The following is a 24,477-nucleotide window of genomic DNA, read 5'->3' as shown; positions in this document are numbered from 1 at the left end:
GAGATTTCCATCTTCAAATCTTCTTTTCAGGCAGTTGATGGAGTTTGGATGTTTTGTAATCTTTGCTAATGAAGTAATTCATGAGTTACCGTATCAACTTAAAGGGGGTTTAGATTTGAATCAGTCACCGTTATTGATTTGGGGCAGTGAATGTGAGCTAAGCCTGGTGTGGCTTGGTGGTTCTGTGGTGTAGCGGTCATCACATCTGCTTTACACGCAGACTGTCCTGGGTTCAATCCCCAGTGGAACCACAAATCCAGCTTTGATGCCAAGAATGTCTTAGATCAGAGGTGGATAATGAATTTTGACAACTTTTCTTTTTTTAAAGACAAAAACATGGTCTCCTTTTCATCAGAGAGTTTATATAGTAATTTAAATCTATATGATTATTTGAAAACTGAGTCCAAGTAGAGGATTGGCTGGAGCTGTTTTTCAGACTAACCAGGTGCTACGAACATGTGGAACTTAGGAAAGTTAAATATTGCAGACGTACATGGATGAGGTTAGAGCAATAAGAGGAACATATTCCAAAAGAAATTCCACTGAACTCAGAGCTGCTGCTGTTTGGTTTGTATCCAGGAGGACAAACAGCAATAAAACAGGCAAACATCAGTGAACTCTTTTAGTATAATTTTGTGTCCAAACTCAAAGTCTCACAGCTATCAGAGGAGGTGACAACACGTTCTCACTCCCAAAGCGTAACATTTTACGCTAGGTGACAAATCGCCACCATATTACGCTTTCGGCTACCCACCACGTTCCTAAATGACGACCTCGGAAAAAAGAGGAAATATGAGAACCGTCTGGACTGAATCTACACATGTTCGCTCTTTTTCTTCAAATCGCTTAGAAACACTCTATTTAACATCATTAAAGTCCTGGTTACGGTCAGGAATAAGGTTATGGTCAGGGCTAGGGATAAGGTTAGGTTTAGGGCTGGAATACAGGGCTGGAACGTCTATTACCGCGGGAGCGTCATTGCACTGGATTCCAGCCATAACCCGCCGCGTACCATAAGAACGCCGAAGGTCTCCTTTCGCGTTCCTCAGGAACGCCGCGGGACGTGACAAAACGTCGACATGTTACGCCTCGGGAGTAAGAACGGGCTGGAGGTGAACGACACTCAGAGACTATGGGTGGATCAACCACAGGTGACAGGAAGTGGGGGGTTTAAATCAAACCATCACTAAACTGGAACTCATGCACCAAATCCCCATCTTTTATATACAGTCTCAAGGCCTTGGTGTGGCCCTTCTAGTAGCTTCCAGAAATTCATCAATCAGACTAAAGGGGACTTTTAGGGAGGGAGGCTCTTAAAGACACAGGAGAGGATAGACTGAGGGGCTTCATTTAGTATAAGGACTATTTTGACAAGTTAATTAGAGTGTGGAGTCCATGTAGCTAATGTCATCTTTTATTTACAGTTTATGGGGAAACCAAAACCAAAACTGCAGCTCTTGGTGCTTCAGGCTGAGCTTCATCTGTCGGACCCTGAGCTTGGGAGCTTCATTAACATGCAGGACATGAACACAGTGATGAACTCAGGTGAGCCTGCGAGGATTTTTCATCTTCATCAAGCCAAGGCTGATGATAAGCTGATGAGTCTGAAAGTGTGAATGGATTAATGATCCTCTTCATTGCGTCTCCGTCGAGTTAAAGAAATAAAAAAAAGTGCATCATCATTATTTCCTCAGAGATTTCGGAAGAAGACTGTGAGTACTTGAGATGCAGCTGTAGCCTCATTTCATAGATTACTGTCAAACGCTGTCAATGCTTTAACACACTCGTATGCAAACACGCACACACACGCTGGAATCACAGCGTGCATATGTCAGAGGCTGCATTATGTGTCAACAGAAAGAGAGAGCGCCTGGGGGTTTGTAAACATCCCACTCAACTGATCTGTGACTCATCACACACACACCACTCTGCTCCCGCCTCTGTGAGGACCCCTCACTAATGCCAAGCATGTCCTTTTCCTTCTCTCGGACTCCAACCTGAACCTGAAAACCAGGCCTGGAGAAGCTCCAGCTGCACCCGAAGCGAGGACAAGCTGAAGCTGAGGCTGGTTCTTCCGAAGGCAGACATGAACACGCCCCCAGCCTCATGTTTCCATAATTTCAGAGTGTGTTACACTGACTCACAGTAATGCAGAGGAGACTCTGTGGTCTTTTTGTGCGTTACTTTGTTTGTTTTTCCTTCTTTTGTTGTCATTTTGTGCAAAAGCCATGTATTTGTTTGTGTTCATGGACGCAGCTGGTGATGAGCCTGTTATAGTGAAAATCAGCATGAATTTGTAATGTTTCTAATGTATTTCAGCAGGAAACTATTCCCTGTCTGCAGTTGTCCAGACAAAGTGGGAACACATCACCATGGTAACCAAGAAAACAGAGCCTTAAAAGAAGTGGCAACCTAAACGTAAGCGAGCAACGCATCCTGAATCCTTAAAAGAAAAGATAATTATGTGTGGAAATCTGTGACGTGCACAACTCAAATTTGGGTCTTTGTGTGAGCTGCATTTGCTTCTCTGCCAACATGTCCGACCTCACATTTTGTTTGTCTGTTAAAAGTGGAAAGAATAAAAAAATAAAATTATCCCCCCAAAAAAGAAGAAGAAGTGGAAAGTAACCCTGCTCATTTCACTCAGAACAGAGATTCAATCAGAACATCTCGTACAAACTGAGAAGTCTTTCTTCTTCTGCCTTTCTTTCTCTCCCACTGCCTCCTAATATGCCTATCCCTCTCCTCTTCTTCTCTTTCCTTTATCACAGTTTCCACCAGCACCTGCTGACCAACAGCACTGAGGTAGTTATTGGTAATATGGGCTCCGACTGATGCACTATGGAAATTTCATTCTCCTTTACCCATAGGTTTAGCAAAGATTATACACTTAATGCATCCCTCCACATTTGTTCTACATTGTTCATGCATTTTGAACTGTCCTGTAGATTCACACAGTTAACTCATTCACTGCCAGCCATTTTCAAATCAGGTAACTTCCCACTGCCATTGACGTCTATAGACGTCAATGGCAGTGAATGAGTTAAGCAGCTCACATGGAGCTCAGTCCGTGTAATACAGCTGTGAATTTTTTCTTCAGTTCAGGATGTACATGTTTCTGATCTGATTAAAAATGTTCTAACTGTGCTAAGCACTCAACTTCAAGGAGTTTTTCTCTTCATTTACTTTTATGACATCACCAAGAGCAGCTATTCCTAATCTCAGGCTGAGGGGGAGGGGCTAAAACAGCCTTTTTAAGACAGAAGATGAATGTGAATCATGCAAAGCTGCCCTAGCAGAGTCCGAGGATAAAATACAATCACCATTTAGTAAGAGCAATATTTTATTTTATATTAATTCCTGAATTTCACACAGATGACTTTTAACATCAAATAAAATCCAGATTTCATTTTAATGTTCATATTTACACAGTGAGACTCGTTGTTTTAGTCCCTAGAGGATCCTACAGTAGACCTCTGTAAACACTCATGTCCTCACAACATCAGCATCACACACACACACACACACACACACACACACACACACACACACACACACACACACACACACACACAGAGAGAGACTGAATTGCATACTGAATGCATTCAAGCAACAAAAACAGCATCCTGAATATCCTGACTGCGTCTCCCGCATGTATAAAATTACTGTGTGTGTGTGTGTGTGTGTGAGTGGTGATTCATTTCTGAGCAGAGGATAATATGCTCAAAATAGCTGTAAACACACACAGGCACACACACACACAGTTTACAGATCCTGTTAAAGGGCGGAGCTCTCACTGAGGCTCTGAATAAAAACACCTGCTGCAGGTGAATCACAGCATTGAACACTGCTTGTAAAACTGCTGGATTCAAGAACACAGTTTAGTCCAGATGTTTTCAGCCTGCAGTTTTGAGTCCCTCTGCAGCGACAGTGGATAAATCTGAGGGGCCGTGAGAGGATTTCATGGAATCGAGTGTGAAGTTACATCTTAAATATATAGGGCAGAGCAGAATGACTGAAGGAGGCAACTTTTATGTCCTGATGGGGGACGTTCTTTGGTTTGTTTTTAAATTTCATATGTGATTCTGTTTAACTTTTATGCAGAAAGTTAGAATTAGAAGATAAAAAAAATCATTTTATCCTTTGTGTCTTTTATTTCTTACGTATGAGTTCAATGACTGAGGCTGTGTTTTAAATAATCATTTAGTATCTTTATCTTTTTTTTTAATCTTCCCTAAGGCTTCATTAAAATGGAAAAACAAATCTTATAAATCAAATTTAACTTTGAATTTCTCATCATCTACGCTAAATAACTGAAAGATTCTGGAGGAATCTCTGTGCGCAATATTGGTTGACTGTGATCTTCAGGCTGAGGTCAGACAAATCAGAGTTTTAAATTCTTTTTGGAAAACACAGATGCTAAATAGAAGAGGAGCCACCAAGCTCGTTATCAGCGCTCAGTTCAAAGCCTGCATTTCTGATCGTATTGGGGTGTATTACTGTCAATGGAATTAGCAGCTTTCACATTTGGAAATACATCACCAATGCTAAAAGCTATACACAGGTTTTAGTGCAACATCTGGTCCATGGGACAATATTGCTCTCCCAAAAGTTCCAAAAGTGTTCTCCTCAGTTCCCAGATCTTTACAGATTGGTGGACCAAAATCGTTAACAGTTTCTACAGATGTGCAGTTGAATGCATCATCATCAGTTCAGTCACGGGGTGGCACCGAAGCCCCTCTGTTCAGGACAGGAAGTATCTCCAAGAGAAATTAAAAGCTGCCTTCCTATCAACACTGGACATTATCCCTGATGACTGACTGACTGTCACCTCCTCAGTGCAATCATTAATCTTATCTCTCCAAGTCCGTTTTTTTTTAAGCTGACATCTTCTTGCCTGTTCCTCCTGCCTGGCAGCTCCATCTTCAACATCCTTTATCTAATACAGCAACTATCCCTCCTCTCCACATGTCCAAACCATCAATCAGAGAAGGTCACAATAACATCTTGTGAACCTCTCCCATTCACTCTTGCTGCTATCATTCTATTACTGCGTCACTGTTTTTTTAAGCTGGCCTCTATTTAACTATTTTTTTAAACTATATTTTATGTATCACTACTTAATTTTACTATCCACGTGATAATAAAACCTCTTAATCTGATTCTTTTTGACCTCAGTCAAAAAAAAAGGAAAAAGAAGGAAAAAAAGATAAAATGTCGAATTTATGACTTAAAGACTTTCAGTGAGTCGTTTTAATTCACACTTTGGACTCGGGTGAGTGTTTTATGCAGATTTTCATTTTACTTGGGGTAAAATGACCTTTTATGAGGGTTTAGAAAGACAAACTGACAGAAAAATTGGTCAAACTGTGACCTTCGACCCCACATCGTCCAGCGCCGCTAACCCCGCCCCTCTGCGGAGAGAACGGGAGCTCCATTCAAACACACCAAACTGGTAGCCCCGGGATGCGACAGTCGCTGTAGCTGAAGAGAAAGGTGGAAGAAGTGGAAGAAGAACAGAAACACACTCTCTACCCCCGAAATCATCCGAGCAGGGCGGTCACACAGCCAGCCAGAGACACCAGAGCCCGCAGCCGGAACATCCTCACCGAGCGCACTCTGCTAGTAGGAGGCTAACAGCACCAACATGGCGAGCGCCTCGTACCACATCTCCAACCTGCTGGAGAAAATGACCTCCAGCGACAAGGATTTCAGGTAAAACAACGCCCGGGTGGAGGGATCTGACCGTCAGTTGTTGTTTATCGCATCGGAGTGTTGTTATTTCGCACTGAAAGCGGCGCTTTGCTGCGGCGGGCCTGCCGTTCTCAGGCTAACAGCTAGCATGCCACCTGTCTGATCATCGTCACATCCGCGGTTAGCTGCTAGCATTAGCAGCTATCCTGCAGGCTAGCGGGCTAGCACCAACTTCTGTCAATCCGCAGGCTAGCTTAGCATGAGTGACGGCGCTCTGTGATGTAGATTCAAATGTGAAGGTAGCCCCCCCCCCCCCCCCGCTAGTGGGATTTCTCCCGGGAACCGGGCGGGTTTAACGTCAAAGTGTCGCTCCAGCTAACGGGGGTGTGGTGACGCCGGTAAACAGACGGAGAAGGTCGGAGCTTCAGCCTTGCACTCACATAGACTCTGTCAGCGTTAAAGGTGTCTTATTCTGATTCCATTTCTGTGGTTGTTTTGTTTTAAAACTCTCGTCAGAGCAGCTTTGCGTGAGTCACAGTTCAAAATAAGCCAGCTTTGTCTCTCACTGGGCCTCGGTACAGCCTTGCAGTTCATCCTCCCTGAAATAAGCTGCTGTAGCTCCATCAAAACAGCTTGTTTCATACAGAAAATTGGCTACTTTCTGGAAGGAAAGTAGACAAACGACTTGTTTCAGACAGAAGGTAGTTGTTTTTAGACAGTAAGTGGCTTGTTTCAGATAGGAAACAAATAGGAACAATTTCTGTTAGTCAGAAAATGTCTGGTTTCACACAAACCTGGCTTGTTTCAGACAGTTTGAACAGTAGGTAACAGAGCTTCTGGGAAGCTGCTTTCTTTGATATTGAACTAAGTCAAGAGTAGAATATGAAATACTACTGTCCTCCTGAGTGGTCAGCTTTTAGAAGCCTGCTGCGGGGCAGCAACCAGCACTATACATAGTGTATTTAAAAGATAGTTGTAGCTAGAGTGGCAGCACCTTTTGGCTACTGGACTGAGTTTTTGTTTTTGTTGGAGTAAGAAGAGACCATATTCAGAAACATGGAAGCTGCATCAGTACACTGTACAGGGTCAGCATACCTGCTAATTAAAATCCAAATTAAATCTTCGATCTAGGTTCGTCTTTAACCTAAACTGGGGCTCAGACTTCTTGGATAGTCTATTAGTATGATTAACTACACAACAGCCATATTATTAGTCAAATAATTTCATTAAAAATGTTTTTAAAAAATGCACAAACGCTCCAATCCAGAGGTCTAGTTCAGACAGCTAATAGAAGCCAATAATGCACACTTTAACCCTTAATTGAATTTAATGGGATTTAAATAGGGCTGGACTGGGACAAAAAATCAGCCCGGCACCAAAAGCCCAGAAGGGCCAGCACAAGAGAACAAAATTGCTCCTAATCACTACATTTACAGAGACAAAAGGGTTCGCCCACCAGGTATTATAGGAAAAACCATAAAGCCTTTGAATGAAAACAAACGCTGTTGTCAGAGTGATATACACTGTCTTGTTGGCATATATGTATCAATCTAATGAACTTAAAGTTTATTAGATTGATACATATACACCATCCTCCCTATGCTGGCTATCTGGCAACAGTACAGAAACCCAAAGACTGCTTGGTTGAGTTAACCTCCTGAACTATCTACAACACATGGTGGAAACCTGAAATTAAGACAGAGAAGACTAGAGGTGAGACATGACCATTAGTGAATATTAAAAATAATAAATGACAGATTTAGAGATATTTTCATAAACTATTCATTTACCACATCAATAAACAGCATGGCAGGGCAAGATATTTTTTCTAACATGACAACCTTTAAAAAGTGAAAGGAGACAGGTGAGAAAGAATAAAACTTAATTGACTTTTTGATGGTATTTTACACAAAGTACTAGTACAGTATCTAGAAAATGTGGGAAAATACTGGCATCATATACAGTACTTATTTCTGAAGAAATTATGATGGGACCCTGAAAAAAATTACTATGAAAGATAATGGATTTCTATACATTTAGTCAGATGACCACTTTTGTTGTAAGATTCAGATAATTATGTATTCAAAGTTTTTAAATGACATAACAAAGAAAAATACTTCTTAGTGCTCCCCTTTCCCTGTTAATGCCCTACCTGACCCCCTGGCAAAACTTTGCTAGACCTGCCCCTGCACAGTTACCAGCTGTCAGCTACTTGGAAAAGGATCCTGGTGTTATTTGTTTCCCAGAAACAGTTCATAACTTCGCTTCAACTCAATCATGTCACCTAAAAGGTAAACCTGTTTCTCCATCACCTGTTCAGCTCTGATGATTCAGTAAGGACATCTCCTGGTTTCATCTTCATGTTTCCCTCTCACCACATATCCAAACCGACATCATGACCAGCAGCTTTTACAGCTGTGGCTCCAGCAAACATCAGTTGATACTAGAAATTAATATCAAATAAATTCTAACAACAGCTGATCAAGCTTAAACGTGCTGCTGTTGTTTAGCGCGACATCCGCTGGTTTCCTTTTTCTGGTGCAAAGTGGGCGATAAACAAACAAGAGAGAAAAGCTGATCATTGATCAGTTTCATGATTGATATAACAACTGGGGGGAGAGAATGAGAGAAGAAGAAACAGCTGTGCAGCATAACGACACAGAATAACTCCAGCTTTGTGTCTTTTTCATTGTAGCTGAAGTACCGGACAAAATGTGTTCCTTTTCACCTCAATACGAAACGCGTAATATTTTCTCTGAATACGAGACGATTACGGGACGGTTGGCAACTCTAATAATTAACCTTATGAATTAAATAAAGTTCACTATCGGTAACATCATAGCACCCACCCAGCTGTATAGAAACTCCATCATGCTAGCTAGTACAAGTTATTGTAACTGACTGTAAAAAATCAGCATAACGAAAATAAACTCCACCTAAACTTGGTTTATATCTGACCCAGATAGACTGCAGTCATCGGGGCGACCGTGGCTCAGGGGGTTGGGAAGCGTATCTGTAACCGGAAGGTCGCCGGTTCGATCCCCGGGCTCTCTGTCCTGGTCGTTGTGTCCTTGGGCAAGACACTTTACCCTACCGCCTACTGGTGTTGGCCAGAGGGGCCGATGAATGCGAGAGTGAATGAATAGTGGCATTGTAAAGCGCTTTGGGTGCCTTGAAAAGCGCTATATAAATCCAATCCATTATTATTATTATTATTATTATTATAACTTCTTACCTGAAGTCCAGTTCACCTGACACTCGGACTGGCGGCCGCCTCGGGTCTCTCCTCCTCCTGCCTCCCCTGCTGGCCTCCACCACTTGCTAATGTTACTCAATCTGTGGAAGCTCCGCGACAGCCACCACCAAACAACTGAGTTATTTTTACACATCTCCCAGCATCTGGCCAATCCACCACCTTTTAGTGTTTATACTGTTACGGGAAAAACAAAAAAAGATCGGCCCATAAAAACGAAAAATCACATCGGCCCACCGGGCAAATGCCCGGTATGCCCAGTGGCCAGTCCAGCTATGGATTTAAATAGGTGAGTTATATTAAATATACTCTCCATAAAGTCGCTATGGAGAAAGAAACTAGTTGTAGAGGTTGTTTATTGCTGCTGTAAATTTGGATTCTAACATGAGAGTTGGAGGAAGTGCATTTTCTGGTTTTTCGGTGTTGTCTTAAGTTTTCAAACTTTGAGGGTTGGTGCTTGGCTACCCATGGCACTCTGATAAATCACATCAAATCAAATCAAATCACTTTTATTGTCACATCACATGTGCAGGTACATTGGTACAGCACATGTGAGTGAAATTCTTGTGTGCAAGCTTCACAAGCAACAGAGTTGTGCAAAATACAATAATGGCTACATCTGAAACTGATAAATATATGTACAATATATAATAGTATATGCATTTCTGGATGTGTATACTAAATATTTTCTATGTGTGTGTGTGTGTGTGTGTGTGTGTGTACACATATTTTACAAATTAAATAGAGTAAACAATAAATAAAATATATAAAATAAAATATACAGAGTGAGACATGTGCAAAACAGTGGCATTACTGTACAGTACGGAGTGCATAATGTTAAAGTTCCAGTAGTGAAGGTGAGGTGTCTATGAAGTGTTCAGCAGTCTGATGGCCTGATGGAAGAAGCTGTCTCTCAGTCTGCTGGTACGGGACCGGATGCTGCAGAACCTCCTTCCTGATGGAAGCAGTCTGAACAGTTTATGGCTGGGGTGACTGGAGTCCTTGATGATCCTCCCCGCTTTCCTCAGGCACCGCTTCCTGTAGATGTCTTGGAGGGAGGGAAGCTCACCTCCAATTATCCGTTCAGAGCACCGCACTACTCGCTGGAGAGCTTTGCAGTTGTAGGCGGTGCTGTTGCCATACCAGGTGGTGATGCATCCAGTGAGGATGCTCTCAATGGCACAGTGATAGAAGGTCCTGAGGATGCGGGGGCTCATGCCGAATCTTTTCAGTCTCCTGAGAAAGAAGAGGCGCTGCTGCGCCTTCTTCACTGTTTTGTTTGTGTGTACTGACCACGTAAGATCCTCAGCCAGGTGTACTCCAAGGAACCGGAAGCTGCTCACTCTCTCCACAGCAGCGCCGCTGATGGTGATGGGGGTGTGTACTTCTCTGCACCTCCGGAAGTCCACTATCAACTCCTTTGTCTTTGCGACGTTGAGGGTGAGATGGTTGTCTTGACACCAGTGGGTCAGGGCGCTGACCTCCTCCCTGTAAGCCGTCTCATCACCGTTGGTGATAAGACCCACCACTGTAGTGTCGTCCGCAAACTTCACAATGATGTTGGAGCTGTTAGTGGCTGTGCAGTCGTAGGTGTAGAGTGAGTACAGGAGAGGGCTCAGTACACACCCCTGTGGAGCACCAGTGTTCAGTGTGACGGGGGATGAGGTGATGCTGCCCAGTCTGACCACCTGGCGTCTGTCAGACAGGAAGCTAAGGATCCAGCTGCAGAGGGAGCTGCTCAGTCCTAGATCCTGCAGTTTCCTGTCCAGCTTCGAGGGAACGATGGTATTGAATGCTGAGCTGTAATCTACAAACAGCATCCTCACATACGTGTCTCTCTTCTCCAGGTGTGACAGGGCAGTATGTAGTGTCAGGGCTATGGCATCATCAGTGGACCTGTTGTGGCGGTATGCGAACTGTAGAGGGTCCAGTGAGTCGGGTAGTGCAGAGCAGATGAAGTCCCTGACCAGCTTCTCGAAGCATTTGCTTACGATGGGGGTCAGGGCTACAGGTCGCCAGTCGTTCAGTGAGGAGATGGTGGAGGATTTGGGTACAGGGACGATGGTGGCCATTTTGAAGCAGGCTGGGACTACAGACAGAGAGAGGGAAAGGTTGAAGATGTGCGTGAACACTCCAGCCAGCTGAGCCGCGCATGACTTGAGGACGCGGCCGGGAATCCCGTCCGGACCAGTAGCTTTGCGTGCGTTCACCTTCCTGAAGCACTTCCGCACATCCTCCTCAGAACACAGTGTGCGCACTGACGTCATCCGCGGTGCGCACACTGTCCGGTCTCGTGGTGTTCGCTGTGTCGAATCTAGCGTAGAATACGTTTAGATCCTCACACAGAGAGGCCGTGGTCTGCGGTGTGCTGGTTTTCCCTCTAAAGTCTGTGATCGTGTTTAGTCCCTGCCACATAATCCGAGGGTTGTCAAACTGTTGCTCCACCCTGTCCCTGTACTCACGTTTGGCTGCTTTGATCGTCTTCCGGAGTTGGTAATGTGCGTGTTTGTAGTCCGATGTGTTCGCGGAGGCAAAGGCGGTGCTCCGTGCCGCGCGAACATCTCCGTTAATCCAGGGTTTTTGATTTGGGAAGGAAAAAAAGGAAAAAGGAAAAAACATGCAGTGACATAGGTTTACAAATTATCACTTGAATGCTTAAATTCATTACAAAATGTATTCACCAAAAAGACCACCTTAAGAAATAAGGGGACTGATTTAACCAAGCCTTAAATTATGACACACCTGCTGCAGGAGATCACTGAAGCTTTGAAGATGTTTAATACAAACATTAGTGTGTTTTGTAAAAAGTTGTATATTAAGGAAATAATACCTGATCTAAAATTGACCCCTGTGGTACACCACAGATGGTGTACAGGGCTCGCAAAATCGTTAGCCCGACGTCCCGGGGCTAGCGATTTTTCCAGTTGGGCTACCAAAATCTATCTCTGCCCTGCCCGTCGGGCTATCGTAGGAAGGAAAAATATATGTCAATGCTTTTGCATTCTTTCGGAAATGTAGCTGGGTAATTATGTCATTGGCATCGGTGAGCCACTGTCAATATGTGACATATTGAAATCGCGTTTGAATTTGCGCTCGTTTTTTGCTTTCACTTTGCAATCGCGCGAACTGTGTATAGAGAGCGACAGCACTGATTGGTGAGTGATGATAATTTGCGCACCAATTCCTCTGACATCGTCTTATCAATCGTTAGCTTACTATGCAAACATGACAAGTGAAATCTCCCACAGCAAGCTTAAACATGTGAGAGGTTGATCGCGCAGAGAATCGCTGAGCGTGTGTAAAAGCAGCAGGATATATATTTTAGTTCTGCTGAGCCAAATAAGACAGGTCAGGGTGAAGAAGTGACCACAAAACGGAAAAGTTATGACAAATCAGACTATAAGGCAAAAAGAAAGTGCAGCTTTATGGTTTCATGGACAAAAGAATTTCTGCGGCTGCAATATGACAAGCTAAATAACCAGGGGTGCACATAAGTGGTCCGCAGGTGCGCATTCGCTGTCAAAATAAAAAACGCGCACAAGATAAGAAGTTGCAACGCGTGTTTGCATACATAAGATTTTCTGGAGGAGGACAGACATTTGTTTAGAACTCTTAAAGATGTCAAAGAAGCTCCTTTAAGCAATTACTTTGGTGTTCCTCCACCTCCAAACAAATGTCAGAAGGAGTCCGAACCACAAAAGAAGCACGTATTCTCGGTAAAGTGGTTGCAGGAGGTGAGCTGGCTTCAAACAAATGATGAACGCACAGAGATGTGGTGCGGAATGTGCCGTGAAAATCCCACTCTAGCGGACAAAAACAGTGCTTTTTATATGGACGCAAACGCGCGTTGCAACTTCTTATCTGGTGCGCGTCTTTTATTTTGACAGCGAATGCGCACATGCGCACCACTTATGTGCACCCGTGTAAATAACATAATGTTCTGCCGGGTGTGTTGTTGGTTTTCCCTCGATTTCTGAGTCGACAAGCGCCTTTGTTACTGGGACCAGTCATTTTAAGAAAGGCCCCCATTAGAACCCATGAGAAATGCAAGAAATGCATTATTGCTCAGTCTGCAATATCTTTCCCGGAACAAACACCAATTGCAAATAACATACTAAAAATAAACCTGAAAAATCTGTTTAGAACAGCGTACTATGTTGCAAAGAGTGAACTACCACTGGCAAAAGTTAGCAGTCTTTGCAAACTTCAAAAAGCAAATGGCCTAGATCTTGGTTCCACTTGCCTCTTACCCGTGACTTCAGTGGAAATTTCAAATTCAGGATCTGACACAGACTGATTCATGTCCTACACAGTTCTTACAAGTTCATAGAAATTTCTGTTCAATTAGAACCAAGTATTTGAGTTGATGATTGTAATTTTTAGACAATGTTGTAATTTGTGTTTCAACAATTTTTTGATTAATGTTTTGTTTCCGTTACAATATTATACTTTAATGTATAATATTGTAATGGAAACAAAACATCAATCAAAAAATTGCTCTTTTTTTTCTTCGGGCTACTTAAATTTATTTGGGCTACCAAAAACTGAAGAGTCCCTGCCCGAAGGGCTACCAGGGACTTTGAAATTTTGCGAGCCTTGGTGTAAGCTGAGATGATGGTGACAGAGCATGCTCTTTGTAGAAAATAAGTGTGAAGCCAACGAGGGAAACTCTTGGTCAACCTGTTCTTCCTCTTTGTCATTTTCAGGATGACATAAAAAGCAGTTGCTGCTTTTTAACTGATTACCAACTGCATCCCCCACCCCCACCATAGGGGTTTTAACCACAGAAACTCGGGGATAAAACCTACATATATAAATGACAGTATCTGAAAAACAAAGGGGAGTTCACAAAAGGCCTTCTTGCTGTTTTCTGTTGCTGTTTTTCATAATGTTTAATCGATTCATCTTCAGTATAATCAGCAGGTGAAATTGAAATGCTGCAGTCGCAGCCTGAACTGAAGCTTCAGATTAATGAGTTTATTAACAGGCAGACTGAAGTCACACAGTTTGTATTGATCATCTGCAGCTGATATCGTCTAGCAAATAGTGAAGGCAGATGAAGCGTCTGACAGGAGGTCCGTTAGCGCCAGACGAACACAAATATGCAATGATTTATTATAATATTTATTATTTATTTATGTTGGAGCGTTCAAAACTGAGCTTATAAACTGATTTGACAGGAAGAAGAACGTCATCAGGCCCTGCGCCAGGAGTTTGTTAATCCTGAGCTCAGGGGGAAACTGGGTTTTCTGGTTCACAGTAAACTTAAACTCTGTGCCAGTTACCATGGTAACAGACTCTGTAAACTAAAACTGTTCTCTGGCTCCTCCCTTCTTACTGCACCTGAACCAGCTGACTGACACTCAGTTTCATTTCCTCATCCATGAAGTTGCCGCCGAAGATTGGAATGAATCCATCTACAGACAATTTTACACACACTGAAATCCCAGTTTAGGTGTTAAGTGTGTTTTTACTTTACACGAGCGCTTTTAAGGTCAGTCACTCGTCAATATATGAGGGCAGATTCTGCGATTACATCACTGATTTATAATCAGCTCAGAATAAACTGTAGTCTCATCTTTCTGCCTCCGAGACTGTGGGCAGTAACACAGCCGTCAGACTGTCAGTACTAACGTTTACTGTACGTTACTGGGAAACAGTGGTTAAATCAAACTAATCTGTGTTGTAACTGATCACACTGATGGAAAAACATCTGCCACGACTGGAATTTTGGAGATGTAAAGATGAAACTGAACTAAATTTATTTAAAATTTAAAAGTGAGTTTTTGGAAGCAGCTGCACACAGTCTGATTGTAAACTCATTACGTGTGTTCATTGATTGCGATTCAGTGATGAAATGATGCCAAACAACATTTTAAATGAATAATTAGATTTAAAAATCTAATCAAATTAGGATTACTGCGTCATCTATAAGTTAAAGTGCGGTTATCAAGTTTCATTCAGTCAGTGATGATGACAGAGTGGACAGAGCTGATTAAAATCACTCTCTTCTTCCCTCCTGTTTGAATATCACGGTCAGCACTAAAACGTCTTCATAGCCCTGCTCATCTGCTCTTTATTTACCTGTTACCATGGTGAATTATAGTGTTGGAGCTCCATTGATGATGGCTTTCTTTCATTAACTCAGGGTAAACATATTGAGAGCTCATTGAAGTAACTGATCAGCTGTTCAGGAACAGGAAAGAAAAGAGTTGTCGATCCCAGGTCTCCACGTTTTTGTTCTTAGACTGTGCAAGCGCAGCTTTGCATGATTCACAGTTCAAAATAAGCCACATTTAACTCATGTTCATCCTCTGTGTTTCCCTTCATCCTTGGTCTAAAACGAGCTGTTTTAGCTCCTCGCCCTTTAAGCCACCATTGAACGACATTCATAAGCATCAGTTGGGTGGGGCTTCGCTTCCAAGAGCAGTCTGATGCCTGTTAACGTAAAACTTTGCCACTGGAGAAAGAAGTACGTGGCAGAAAATCAAATTAGAAAAAAAAAGATCTTGGCAAAATTAGAATACTAAGATCATTTTAAACATAAATACTACTGTAGTTTTATCTGTGCGGTCTTTATTTCCCTCGGTATGTTTTTGCTTGATTGTGGTGGTCGTACTTTGAGCCATGTTGATGTGTTTGTGAGGAGTGTTGCATAAAGAGGTACAGAGTGGCTTGGATCAGACTCTTTGACCAGTAAAAAGAAGCTCATATTTAGCTTGAAATTCAGAGCAGCCTGGCCCTCTTTGTGTCAGCTGCTCGGGGACGATCACAAGCTGGCAGCACAGATAATCAGCTTCATCGCTTCGGCCGCCCTCTCAGAACAAGGAATCCTCGATATCATGAAAAGCTGTCAGTTTTGCCTCCTGTTGGGTAAAAATTGACCCACTTTTAGGCTTGATCTGAGCGTTTCCACACGGCTTCTGTGAGACAGGAACTACATATTAGTTATTTTATAAACGTATGGAGCATGAGGTGCTTGGTGCAGATGTCTGAAATTGCCTAAAAATGAAATAAAATTCACAGAATGCCAAAAAGAATATACTAATATTCAGTGCCCCAGTACTGTTATATGAAAGATAAACATAGGCATAATCTATAAAATACATTCATGTAAATATAACATTTAATGGTATTTAATTTTTCATTACATTTTAAAATGTGTTTATTGTTTATTTCTCAGATTTATTCATTAATATAATAATTGTTAGACTTACTTTTCTGTTTTAATGCTAAAGTTTGCACACTGATACTCTATGAATGACCCACTCCTTATTTTCATAATTAAAAAGAAAGTAAATGTATTAAAAAGATATAATGAAACATTTTTAAGGTGGGAAAGAATGCAGAATTAAATGCACAAAAAAGCAGACAATGATTAGATATATAAGTAACTGGTTATGAATGAAATGGCGACGATTTCAGTTTATAAATGAATGAATGCCCACAGTTGGTAGATTCTATTTCATACTTTTATTGATCTTTATTTACTCAATTTTTTAAAATTCCTTAAGTTATTCATTGTTAGTTAAATAAGCAATTCTATTTTTTTAATTAATGACAAAGTAAAGAAATCCGAGAGTAAATTAAATGTGGATTTTATTCATTATACTTTGTCACATTTTTCTTTATTAATGCCAGTAATAAATTCAGCGTAATTTGTGAAATTTGAATTCATTATTTTGTCAATAATATATTTTTTGACATCACTGTGTATATTTATAATGGGTTTATTGCCTGTTTTACTAAAATTTATTTACTGATGGTACATATTGTAAATATTATTTCACATTTTGCCCTGTACATCTCAGGGTTTCTTTAATTTTATATATATGCTTTTAATTCATTACATTTTATGCCTTTATTTTTGCATATTATCTGACTTTCTCTGAGAATTTAGTACTTGGCTTATTAGGTAAAATAAAACATGTATTAAATATGTGCATTAGTACAAAAAAAATGCAGTTTATACATTTCTTTCTCTCTGATGTTGGCAGCTTCAATCCTCTGTATTGGGCTCTATATATGTGAACCTCGGTGCACTGACAGCACCTTTGATTCTGCATTAAAGGATTTGGATCTGCAGCAAAAACGGATCCATTTAAAGAAGTTAATAAAAGTGTCCTAAAACGGCTCGTTTGTCATCCTCCAGATTATTTTTACCAAGCTCGCTTTAGAGAGACGCAGCTCAGACAAAAGAGAGGGTCTTACATAATTTCATTTATTTCCAGTTTGCTTCGTTGTTTTTTATAAAAGCTCTTTTAGCAGAGGTCAGCATGTCTGAATGAAGCACTCAGGACTTTGGCTGATGCACATTTGAGGAGCTAAAAGACTAAAACTTAAATACTCTGAAGGTTGATCTCTCAACTGTCCTGCACCAGCGTCAGGTCCGAGGGCTTCATCCTGGCACCCAACAGCAGTCAGACTTCAGGTTGTGGAGGTCAGTGTGACATCAGTGACCCACTGCCAAACCGGTCGTGTTGGATGACGTCACAGACGGGAAGTCCGAGAGTTTGGTGAGAAACGTGCAGGGGGTCGTTTCACTGCTCTGACACGCAAACGAAAAAAAAGACACCAGCTGCTGAATCCTCTACTGATCCTCTCAGTGTGAGAGGAGTGAGGTTTTTTTTTTTTTTTTATTATATCGTCTACTTGCTTGTTTGAAATCCTGCTGTAATGAGCTCGACCTAACGGGGTTTTGAACAGTTTCATTAGGACAGCTGGAGAATAAACTGACGTGAAAACACTTTGGGAAGAACATGGACTGATGAGTCTTAAATATGCATTTTTTTCAGAGTTCATGATCTGACCTTCTAGCAGAACAAATAAGTCCTCCTTTGTTGCCCGTTTTGTCATGTCCTTTTCCCTTTTAGTGCTTTCCATTTCCTGGTCTCTTCAGCGCCTCCTGTTGGATGTTTTACTCCAAGCTTTAAAAACTCAAATTAAAATCAATTCTTTTTTCTGAGATTTTCAGGAGGAAGGCTAAGACTTCAGCTCTGTCTGAAGCAGATGTTGTACTAATGACTCGCCCATCTGTGCGTTTAATCACCGCACACTTCGACTCGCTTTATTCATTTGTTTGTTTGCTGTTTTCCAGATTTATGGCAACTAACGACCTGATGACGGAGCTTCAGAAAGACTCGATCAAGCTGGACGACGACAGCGAGAGGAAGGTCCGTGTGTATGACCTCGCACTGCTTCACCTGGTGTCTGTCTAATGAATGATTATAATTTATTGATAATTTATTGAACTTTTGGTTGACACTGATGAACAGGTGGTGAGGATGATTCTCAAACTGTTGGAAGACAAGAATGGAGAAGTTCAGAACTTGGCTGTCAAATGGTAATTTATTTGATTTTAAGTTTTAATTTCCTATTTCCTGTTTGATCGTGTCCGTGTGTGACTGTGGGTGTGTTTGTTTCAGCCTGGGCCCTCTGGTCAGTAAGGTGAAGGAGTACCAGGTGGAGACGATCGTGGACACTCTGTGCACCAACATGCTTTCAGACAAAGAGCAGCTCAGAGACATTTCCTCCATTGGACTCAAAACAGTCATTGGAGAGCTACCGCCGGCCTCCAGTGGTAAAATATATGACTAGTACTGATCTCATAACAGCACATATTTCATTCAGTATCACTTCTGAGCGAGCGAGTTTTGATCTGTAAAATGTGAAAATTTTCAGCATCCAGTGATTTCATGAATCGTCAGATCGTTAATGGTTTTGCTGTGAAAATGTGAAGATTCATCTTTTCTCCTCCTGCCTCCGTCTCAGGCTCGGCTTTAGCGGCCAGCGTCTGTAAGAAGATAACGGGTCGTTTGACGAGCGCTATCGCCAAACAGGAAGACGTGTCCGTGCAGCTGGAGGCACTTGACATCATGGCCGACATGCTTTGCAGGTACGTAGTTAGGCGGTCGCCGATGGATGGCGCTGGTGGGGATGGGTGAAGTTTTGAGTTCTTCTCCGTGTCTCTGTTTGCAGACAGGGGGGTCTGCTGGTGAATTTCCACCCCTCCATCCTCAGCTGCCTTCTGCCTCAGCTCACCTCCCCCCGGCTGGCCGTCAGAAAGGTCTGTCCAACCGCTTTGACTTTTGTGTTTTTGAGCTTTCAGGAAGCTGTTTGTGTCCTTACCTGTTGTTATTTGGGCGTTTCAGAGGACCATCATGGCTCTGGGCCACCTGGTTATGTCCTGCGGAAATCTGGTATTCATCGACCTGATCGAGCACCTCCTCGCCGAGCTGGGGAGGAATGACAACATGTCGACCACCAGGACATACATCCAGTGCACGGCCGCTATCAGCAGACAGGCTGGACACAGGATCGGTGAGACGCCCGGCCTCCACACTGTCATGTCTCTGATTTAGAGATGAATCCTCCCTGACCTCTGACCTCTCGTCTCTCTGTAACAGGTGAGTACCTGGAGAAGATCATCCCTCTGGTGGTGAAGTTCTGTAACGTGGACGATGACGAGCTCAGAGAGTACTGCATCCAGGCCTTCGAGTCCTTCGTCAGGAGGTAAAACCGTCTCAGACCGAAGAATCTGTGGCGGCGGTGCCTCGTGTGCTCACTGCTTTTATTCTTTCCAGGTGTCCCAAAGAAGTTTACCCACACGTCCCCACCGTCATCTCCATCTGCCTGCGCTACCTGACCTACGACCCCAACTACAACTTTGATGATGAAGATGAGGATGACAACGCCATGGATGCTGAGCAGAACGACGAAGACTATCAAGGTAATGAAACCTGGCTCTGGCTATCGCTGCTGAAGTAAGACACCTCCAGTTTATGTTAAACTGTTAAAGGCTCAGCTGATTCGTGCTTAGAAATCACATGACACTGCCCACTCATTTACATCCAAATTAAGCGTTTGAACATTCATCGGTGACGCCATCTCTTCATATCCTTTCCAGGCAGCGATGATGAGTACAGTGATGATGACGACATGAGTTGGAAGGTTCGAAGGGCGGCGGCGAAGTGTTTAGATGCTGTCGTCTCAACTCGTCATGAGATGCTCCCGGAATTCTACCGCACCGTGTCTCCTGCGCTCGTCTGTCGCTTCAAGGTAGCGTCGTTCGATCGGCTTCTATCTCTGAGATGTGTAACGATGACCTTTATGTCTGACCTGCCTCTGTGTGTATGCGCGTGCAGGAGAGGGAGGAGAATGTAAAGGCGGATGTTTTCCACGCCTACTTGTCGCTGCTCAAACAGACCAGACCAGCTCAGAGCTGGTTGGCTGATCCAGACGCCATGGAGCAAGGAGACACGCCGCTGACGATGCTGCAGAGCCAGGTATGCTCCTGCTGTGGACGGAGCTCTTTTCTCTTTATGCTCGCCACGCAGAAGCAATTTTTTTTTTTTAAATTAATGAAATAAAGAGATATTAGAGATGTATAAAGTATGAGATATTAGATGAGCTTAGGAGTAGGTTATTTAGATACAGGAGATAAAAGTTATCACCTCCTTGCAACCAATCAGTGCTCACTCTATATGAGAAATGGGTGTAAAGTTTTCTCTCAGCACAGTTTCTCACTGGTCTCTGGCTGTAGTTCAGCTTTCCTACAGTAGATGTCAGTGCTGCACAGCTTTTAGGAGCATATCTTTGGTTCTCACGGCGACAGGAAACCCTCAGCATCCTGCAAGGCTGACCGCAAGCAGCAGGAAGTACCTGCGGTGGTCTCCTGTGATTCTCTGGTAACATCTTTTGCCCTCCACAGGTCCCCATGATTGTGAAAGCTCTGCACAAACAGCTAAAGGAGAAAAGCGTGAAAACCCGTCAGTGCTGCTTCAACATGCTGACCGAGCTGGTGAATGTCCTCCCGGGCGCCCTGACTCAACACATCCCGGTCCTCATACCAGGTGACGCTGCCGCAGGTCAAGAATAATCTAGATATGATAGAATACAGTCACTACACACAGATACAAATATTTTTCACCAGTATTTTTGTAGTTCTTTACATAATTCTGTGGCCCAGTCGTGCAGAGTTGGTGCCATAAAACTGTAAGCCCCCCCCCCCCCCCAAAAAAAAAAACAGATTTCAGGGAGGACACAGGAACACACCCACAAAACAGCATCTTAGTCAGATGTCAGAATGGCCGGCTTTTCTGCTGGGGTTAGGTTACGGCTCCAAAACGTTTTGTATAGGCTCTTGGAATGTTTGATGTTTCTGTTTTTGCTGGGATTACTCTTTGGAGCGCTTTGGAGCTGTGTGAGTCTTGATAGCAGTGAGGTAATTGTGTGTGTGTGTGTGTGTGTGTGTGTGTGTGTGTGTGTGTGTGTGTGTGTGTGTGTGTGTGTGTGTGTGTGTGCGCGCGCGCTGCAGGTATCATTTTCTCTCTGAACGACAAGTCGAGCAGCTCAAACCTGAAGATCGACGCTCTAGCCTGCCTCCACGTCATCATGGTCACACACCCCGCTCACGCCTTCCATGCCCATGTCCCTGCCCTTGTCCCGCCCGTGGTGTCATGCGTGGGAGACCCCTTTTACAAGATCACCTCTGAGGCTCTGCTCGTTACTCAACAGCTTGTAAAGGTGGGAGTCAAACTCACAACCTCCTCCTTTCTGTTTCTAATGTCATAGCTGATTTTTATCCTCCATCCTGTTCTGTGTCTCCACCAGGTTATCCGACCACTGGACAGCCAATCAGAAGCCAGCGACAGCTTCGATCCCTCCCCTTACATTAACGACCTGTTCACCTGCACCATCAAGCGCCTGAAGGCCGCCGACATTGACCAGGAGGTGAAAGAGCGAGCCATTTCCTGTATGGGGCAGATCATCTGTAACCTAGGTAATGCACACACTTCCCAGTCACATGATGTGATGTCACAGAGCTTTCCTCGCTTTAATGTCTTCCTTTTTTCTGGTACAGGTGACCATCTGCCTACTGAGCTTCCGGGAACGCTGCTGATCTTCTTAGAACGCCTCAAGAATGAGATCACAAGGCTGACAACGGTGAAAGGTAAGCCCCGCCCACACACCAGTTGTGTCTCAAAGGAAGCTTGTCTCTTTTCTGCTTCCATACCAAAATGAAGTGTTGGATATTGTTCACCGGGCTGGAGCTGTTAGTGTTTGATGTGTGTGTGTGTGTGTGTGCGTGCGCGCACAGCTCTGACGCTGATTGCCGGCTCACCACTGAAAATCGACCTGAGGCCCGTTCTTCCCGACGCCGTTCCTATCCTCGCCTCCTTCCTCCGGAAGAACCAGCGTGCCCTGAAGCTCTGCACGCTGGCCGCTCTGGACATCCTGCTCAGAAACTACAGGTAACACACACACACCAGTAAGCCCCGCCCACCAAACCTCAGCTCCACCCTGTCCACCACCCTCACCCTCTCATCCTGTGCTTCAGCTCTGCGGTGACTCCGGTCATGGTAGATGCTGTCCTGGCCGAGCTGCCTCCTCTGATCTCTGAGAGCGACATGCACGTGTCTCAGATGGCGCTGAGCTTCCTGTCCACGTTGGCAGTGACTCACCCATCCTCACTGGGTCAGCTGAGCGGAGGGAACATCCTCCAGCAGCTTATTGCGCTGGTTCGATCCCCGCTGCTGCAAGGAGGCGCGCTTTCTGCTATGCTCGACTTCTACCAGGTACTTCCAGCTCCGCTTACCCTTCGGCATGTATGGTGGGCGTGAATATGCATATTAACCATGTGACTTCCCGCTTAGGCGCTCGTGGCCACCGACACTCCCGGCCTGGGCTACATGGACCTGCTGAGGATGCTCACTGGACCCGTTTACTCCCAGAGTGCCGCCCTGCCGCACAAACAAGCGTACTGCTCCATTGCCAAGTGCGTCGCTGCTCTAACCAGAGCCTGTCCCACTGAGGGGCCCGCCGTGGTGGGACAGTTCATCCAGGTGAGTCAGAGTGAGCAGCGTTCACCTCTCTGCAGGTTAATTGAGCTGTTTTTTAAGGTTTTCACTGCCTTCCGATGAACAGCGAACAGTAAGAGCCACGAGATTCAGAGACCTTGTGTTCCTCACAGGATGTGAAGAACAGCCGTTCCACAGACTCCATCAGGCTCCTCGCTTTGCTCTCATTAGGTGAGGTTGGACACCACGTGGACCTCAGCGGCCAACCAGAGCTCAAGACTGTCATCCTGGATGCTTTCTCCTCCTCCAGTGAAGAGGTAAGTACACCTGTCTACACTCTGAATCCAGATGTGACATCCCCCAGCTCTGCTGCCCTTCCTGCACTGTTCTATCTGAATAAAATGAAAAAGTTCTGTAAAAATTTTTTAAGAAGGATTTTACTGACTAAATAAAAAAGATGATGGAAAAGATGCTAATCTTTGACGTGACGTGTTCAAAGGAAGCAATGAGCTTTCCTGCGGTTGTTCACCTGTGCTGTTGTTTCGGTGGAGATTAAGCCACCTGCTCTCTGTGTCGCAGGTGAAATCGGCGGCCTCGTACGCGTTGGGCAGCATAGCAGTGGGGAACCTGCCAGAGTACCTGCCCTTCGTCCTGCAGGAGATCTCCTCCTCCAAGAGGCAGTACCTGCTGCTTCACTCGCTCAAAGAGATCATCAGTGAGGAAAAACACATCACATTTCCTGCGTGTGTGTGTGTGTGTGTGTGTGTGTGTGTGTGTTTGGTTTTAACATTGTTTGTTTGTTTGCAGGCTCGGCATCCGTCTCCGGGCTGAAGCCCTACGTGGAGTCTGTTTGGTCGCTGCTGCTCAAACACTGCGAGTGTCAGGAGGAGGGAACCAGGAACGTGGTAGCCGAGTGTTTGGGCAAACTGACGCTGATCGACCCTGAGACGTTGCTGCCCCGCCTCAAAGGATACCTGCTCTCAGGTGACCCATACGGTTAGCCAATCAGATGGGTCGTTGCTGGCGATGAGGCTGATCGATATCAATGCTGATTTATTGATTTCTGCACGTTTCCAGGTTCGTCGTACGCCAGGAGTTCTGTGGTAACGGCTGTGAAGTTTACCATCTCTGACCAGCCGCAGCCCATTGACCCACTGCTGAAGAACTGCATAGGTAACCCACACACAAATCCAAATGATTTATCTTTCTTTTGTCCCTTTTGGGTTCTTTTGGTTTTTGTTTTTGTTTACACTGTTGTCCCAGAGCTCCTCTTCTTGTTTTTCTCTGTGATGGGTTAGTGTTGCCTGACCAACTGTCTTGTCGTATGACAGTCAGCGGTGTCATTTGCTGTCTCTGGTCTGCTTGAAATTCAGGAACGTTTAACTCGGGACCCACAAGCTTCATGTTGTTGTTGTTGTTTCGTTTGGGCGGTGTGGACATAGAAGTTTGTGAATGTGAGCAGGAGCAGCTAAAAATCTCAGACGAGTTTGAATCCCGGTGACCTCGACCTAAAGGTCAAAGTCACGGCTCACGTTTTCTGAAAGTCTTGTGAATTCGATAACTTCAGAACAATGTGATTTTGAAATTGATGCCAGAGGTCTGTTTACTAGGAGGCTGAGGGGTAGCCGTGGCAGTTGCAGATATTTTTGTCTAGTCTGTGTCGTCAAAACATTGGTTGGCAAGAACAGGGGATGAATTTTTTTTCTGCTTCTCGTATCCATGTTTTCATTG

The 24,477-nt window shown here is 43.9% G+C and overlaps 1 protein-coding gene and 1 non-coding gene across 2 annotated transcripts in view; both read left to right on the top strand.

Moving 5' to 3' along the window:
* The window catches only part of cand1 (cullin-associated and neddylation-dissociated 1), a 37,548-nt gene that overhangs the window by 5,235 nt on the left and 7,836 nt on the right, over positions 1-24,477 (top strand). Inside the window, exons 2-24 of the mRNA XM_040035886.1 lie at positions 403-407; positions 5,460-5,715; positions 18,045-18,120; positions 18,223-18,290; positions 18,373-18,527; positions 18,719-18,842; positions 18,926-19,013; positions 19,099-19,267; positions 19,354-19,459; positions 19,531-19,676; positions 19,854-20,005; positions 20,092-20,232; positions 20,658-20,799; positions 21,264-21,472; positions 21,560-21,728; positions 21,810-21,899; positions 22,047-22,200; positions 22,287-22,524; positions 22,603-22,791; positions 22,920-23,063; positions 23,326-23,461; positions 23,554-23,730; positions 23,824-23,919. Of these exons, the coding sequence (XP_039891820.1) occupies positions 5,648-5,715; positions 18,045-18,120; positions 18,223-18,290; positions 18,373-18,527; positions 18,719-18,842; positions 18,926-19,013; positions 19,099-19,267; positions 19,354-19,459; positions 19,531-19,676; positions 19,854-20,005; positions 20,092-20,232; positions 20,658-20,799; positions 21,264-21,472; positions 21,560-21,728; positions 21,810-21,899; positions 22,047-22,200; positions 22,287-22,524; positions 22,603-22,791; positions 22,920-23,063; positions 23,326-23,461; positions 23,554-23,730; positions 23,824-23,919 (3,037 nt within the window). The 5' untranslated portion in view covers positions 403-407; positions 5,460-5,647. The remainder of the gene's footprint in view (positions 1-402; positions 408-5,459; positions 5,716-18,044; positions 18,121-18,222; positions 18,291-18,372; positions 18,528-18,718; positions 18,843-18,925; positions 19,014-19,098; positions 19,268-19,353; positions 19,460-19,530; positions 19,677-19,853; positions 20,006-20,091; positions 20,233-20,657; positions 20,800-21,263; positions 21,473-21,559; positions 21,729-21,809; positions 21,900-22,046; positions 22,201-22,286; positions 22,525-22,602; positions 22,792-22,919; positions 23,064-23,325; positions 23,462-23,553; positions 23,731-23,823; positions 23,920-24,477) is intronic.
* On the top strand, positions 179-251 carry trnav-uac. The gene has a single exon. It is a non-coding gene; the product is annotated as a tRNA-Val (tRNA).

This window comes from Simochromis diagramma, unplaced genomic scaffold, assembly GCF_900408965.1.
Source record: "Simochromis diagramma unplaced genomic scaffold, fSimDia1.1 OVJJ01000816.1, whole genome shotgun sequence".
Lineage (NCBI taxonomy): Eukaryota > Metazoa > Chordata > Actinopteri > Cichliformes > Cichlidae > Simochromis > Simochromis diagramma.
Note: the sequence above shows the minus strand (reverse complement) of the source record. Positions and strands in the feature narration are given on the sequence as shown.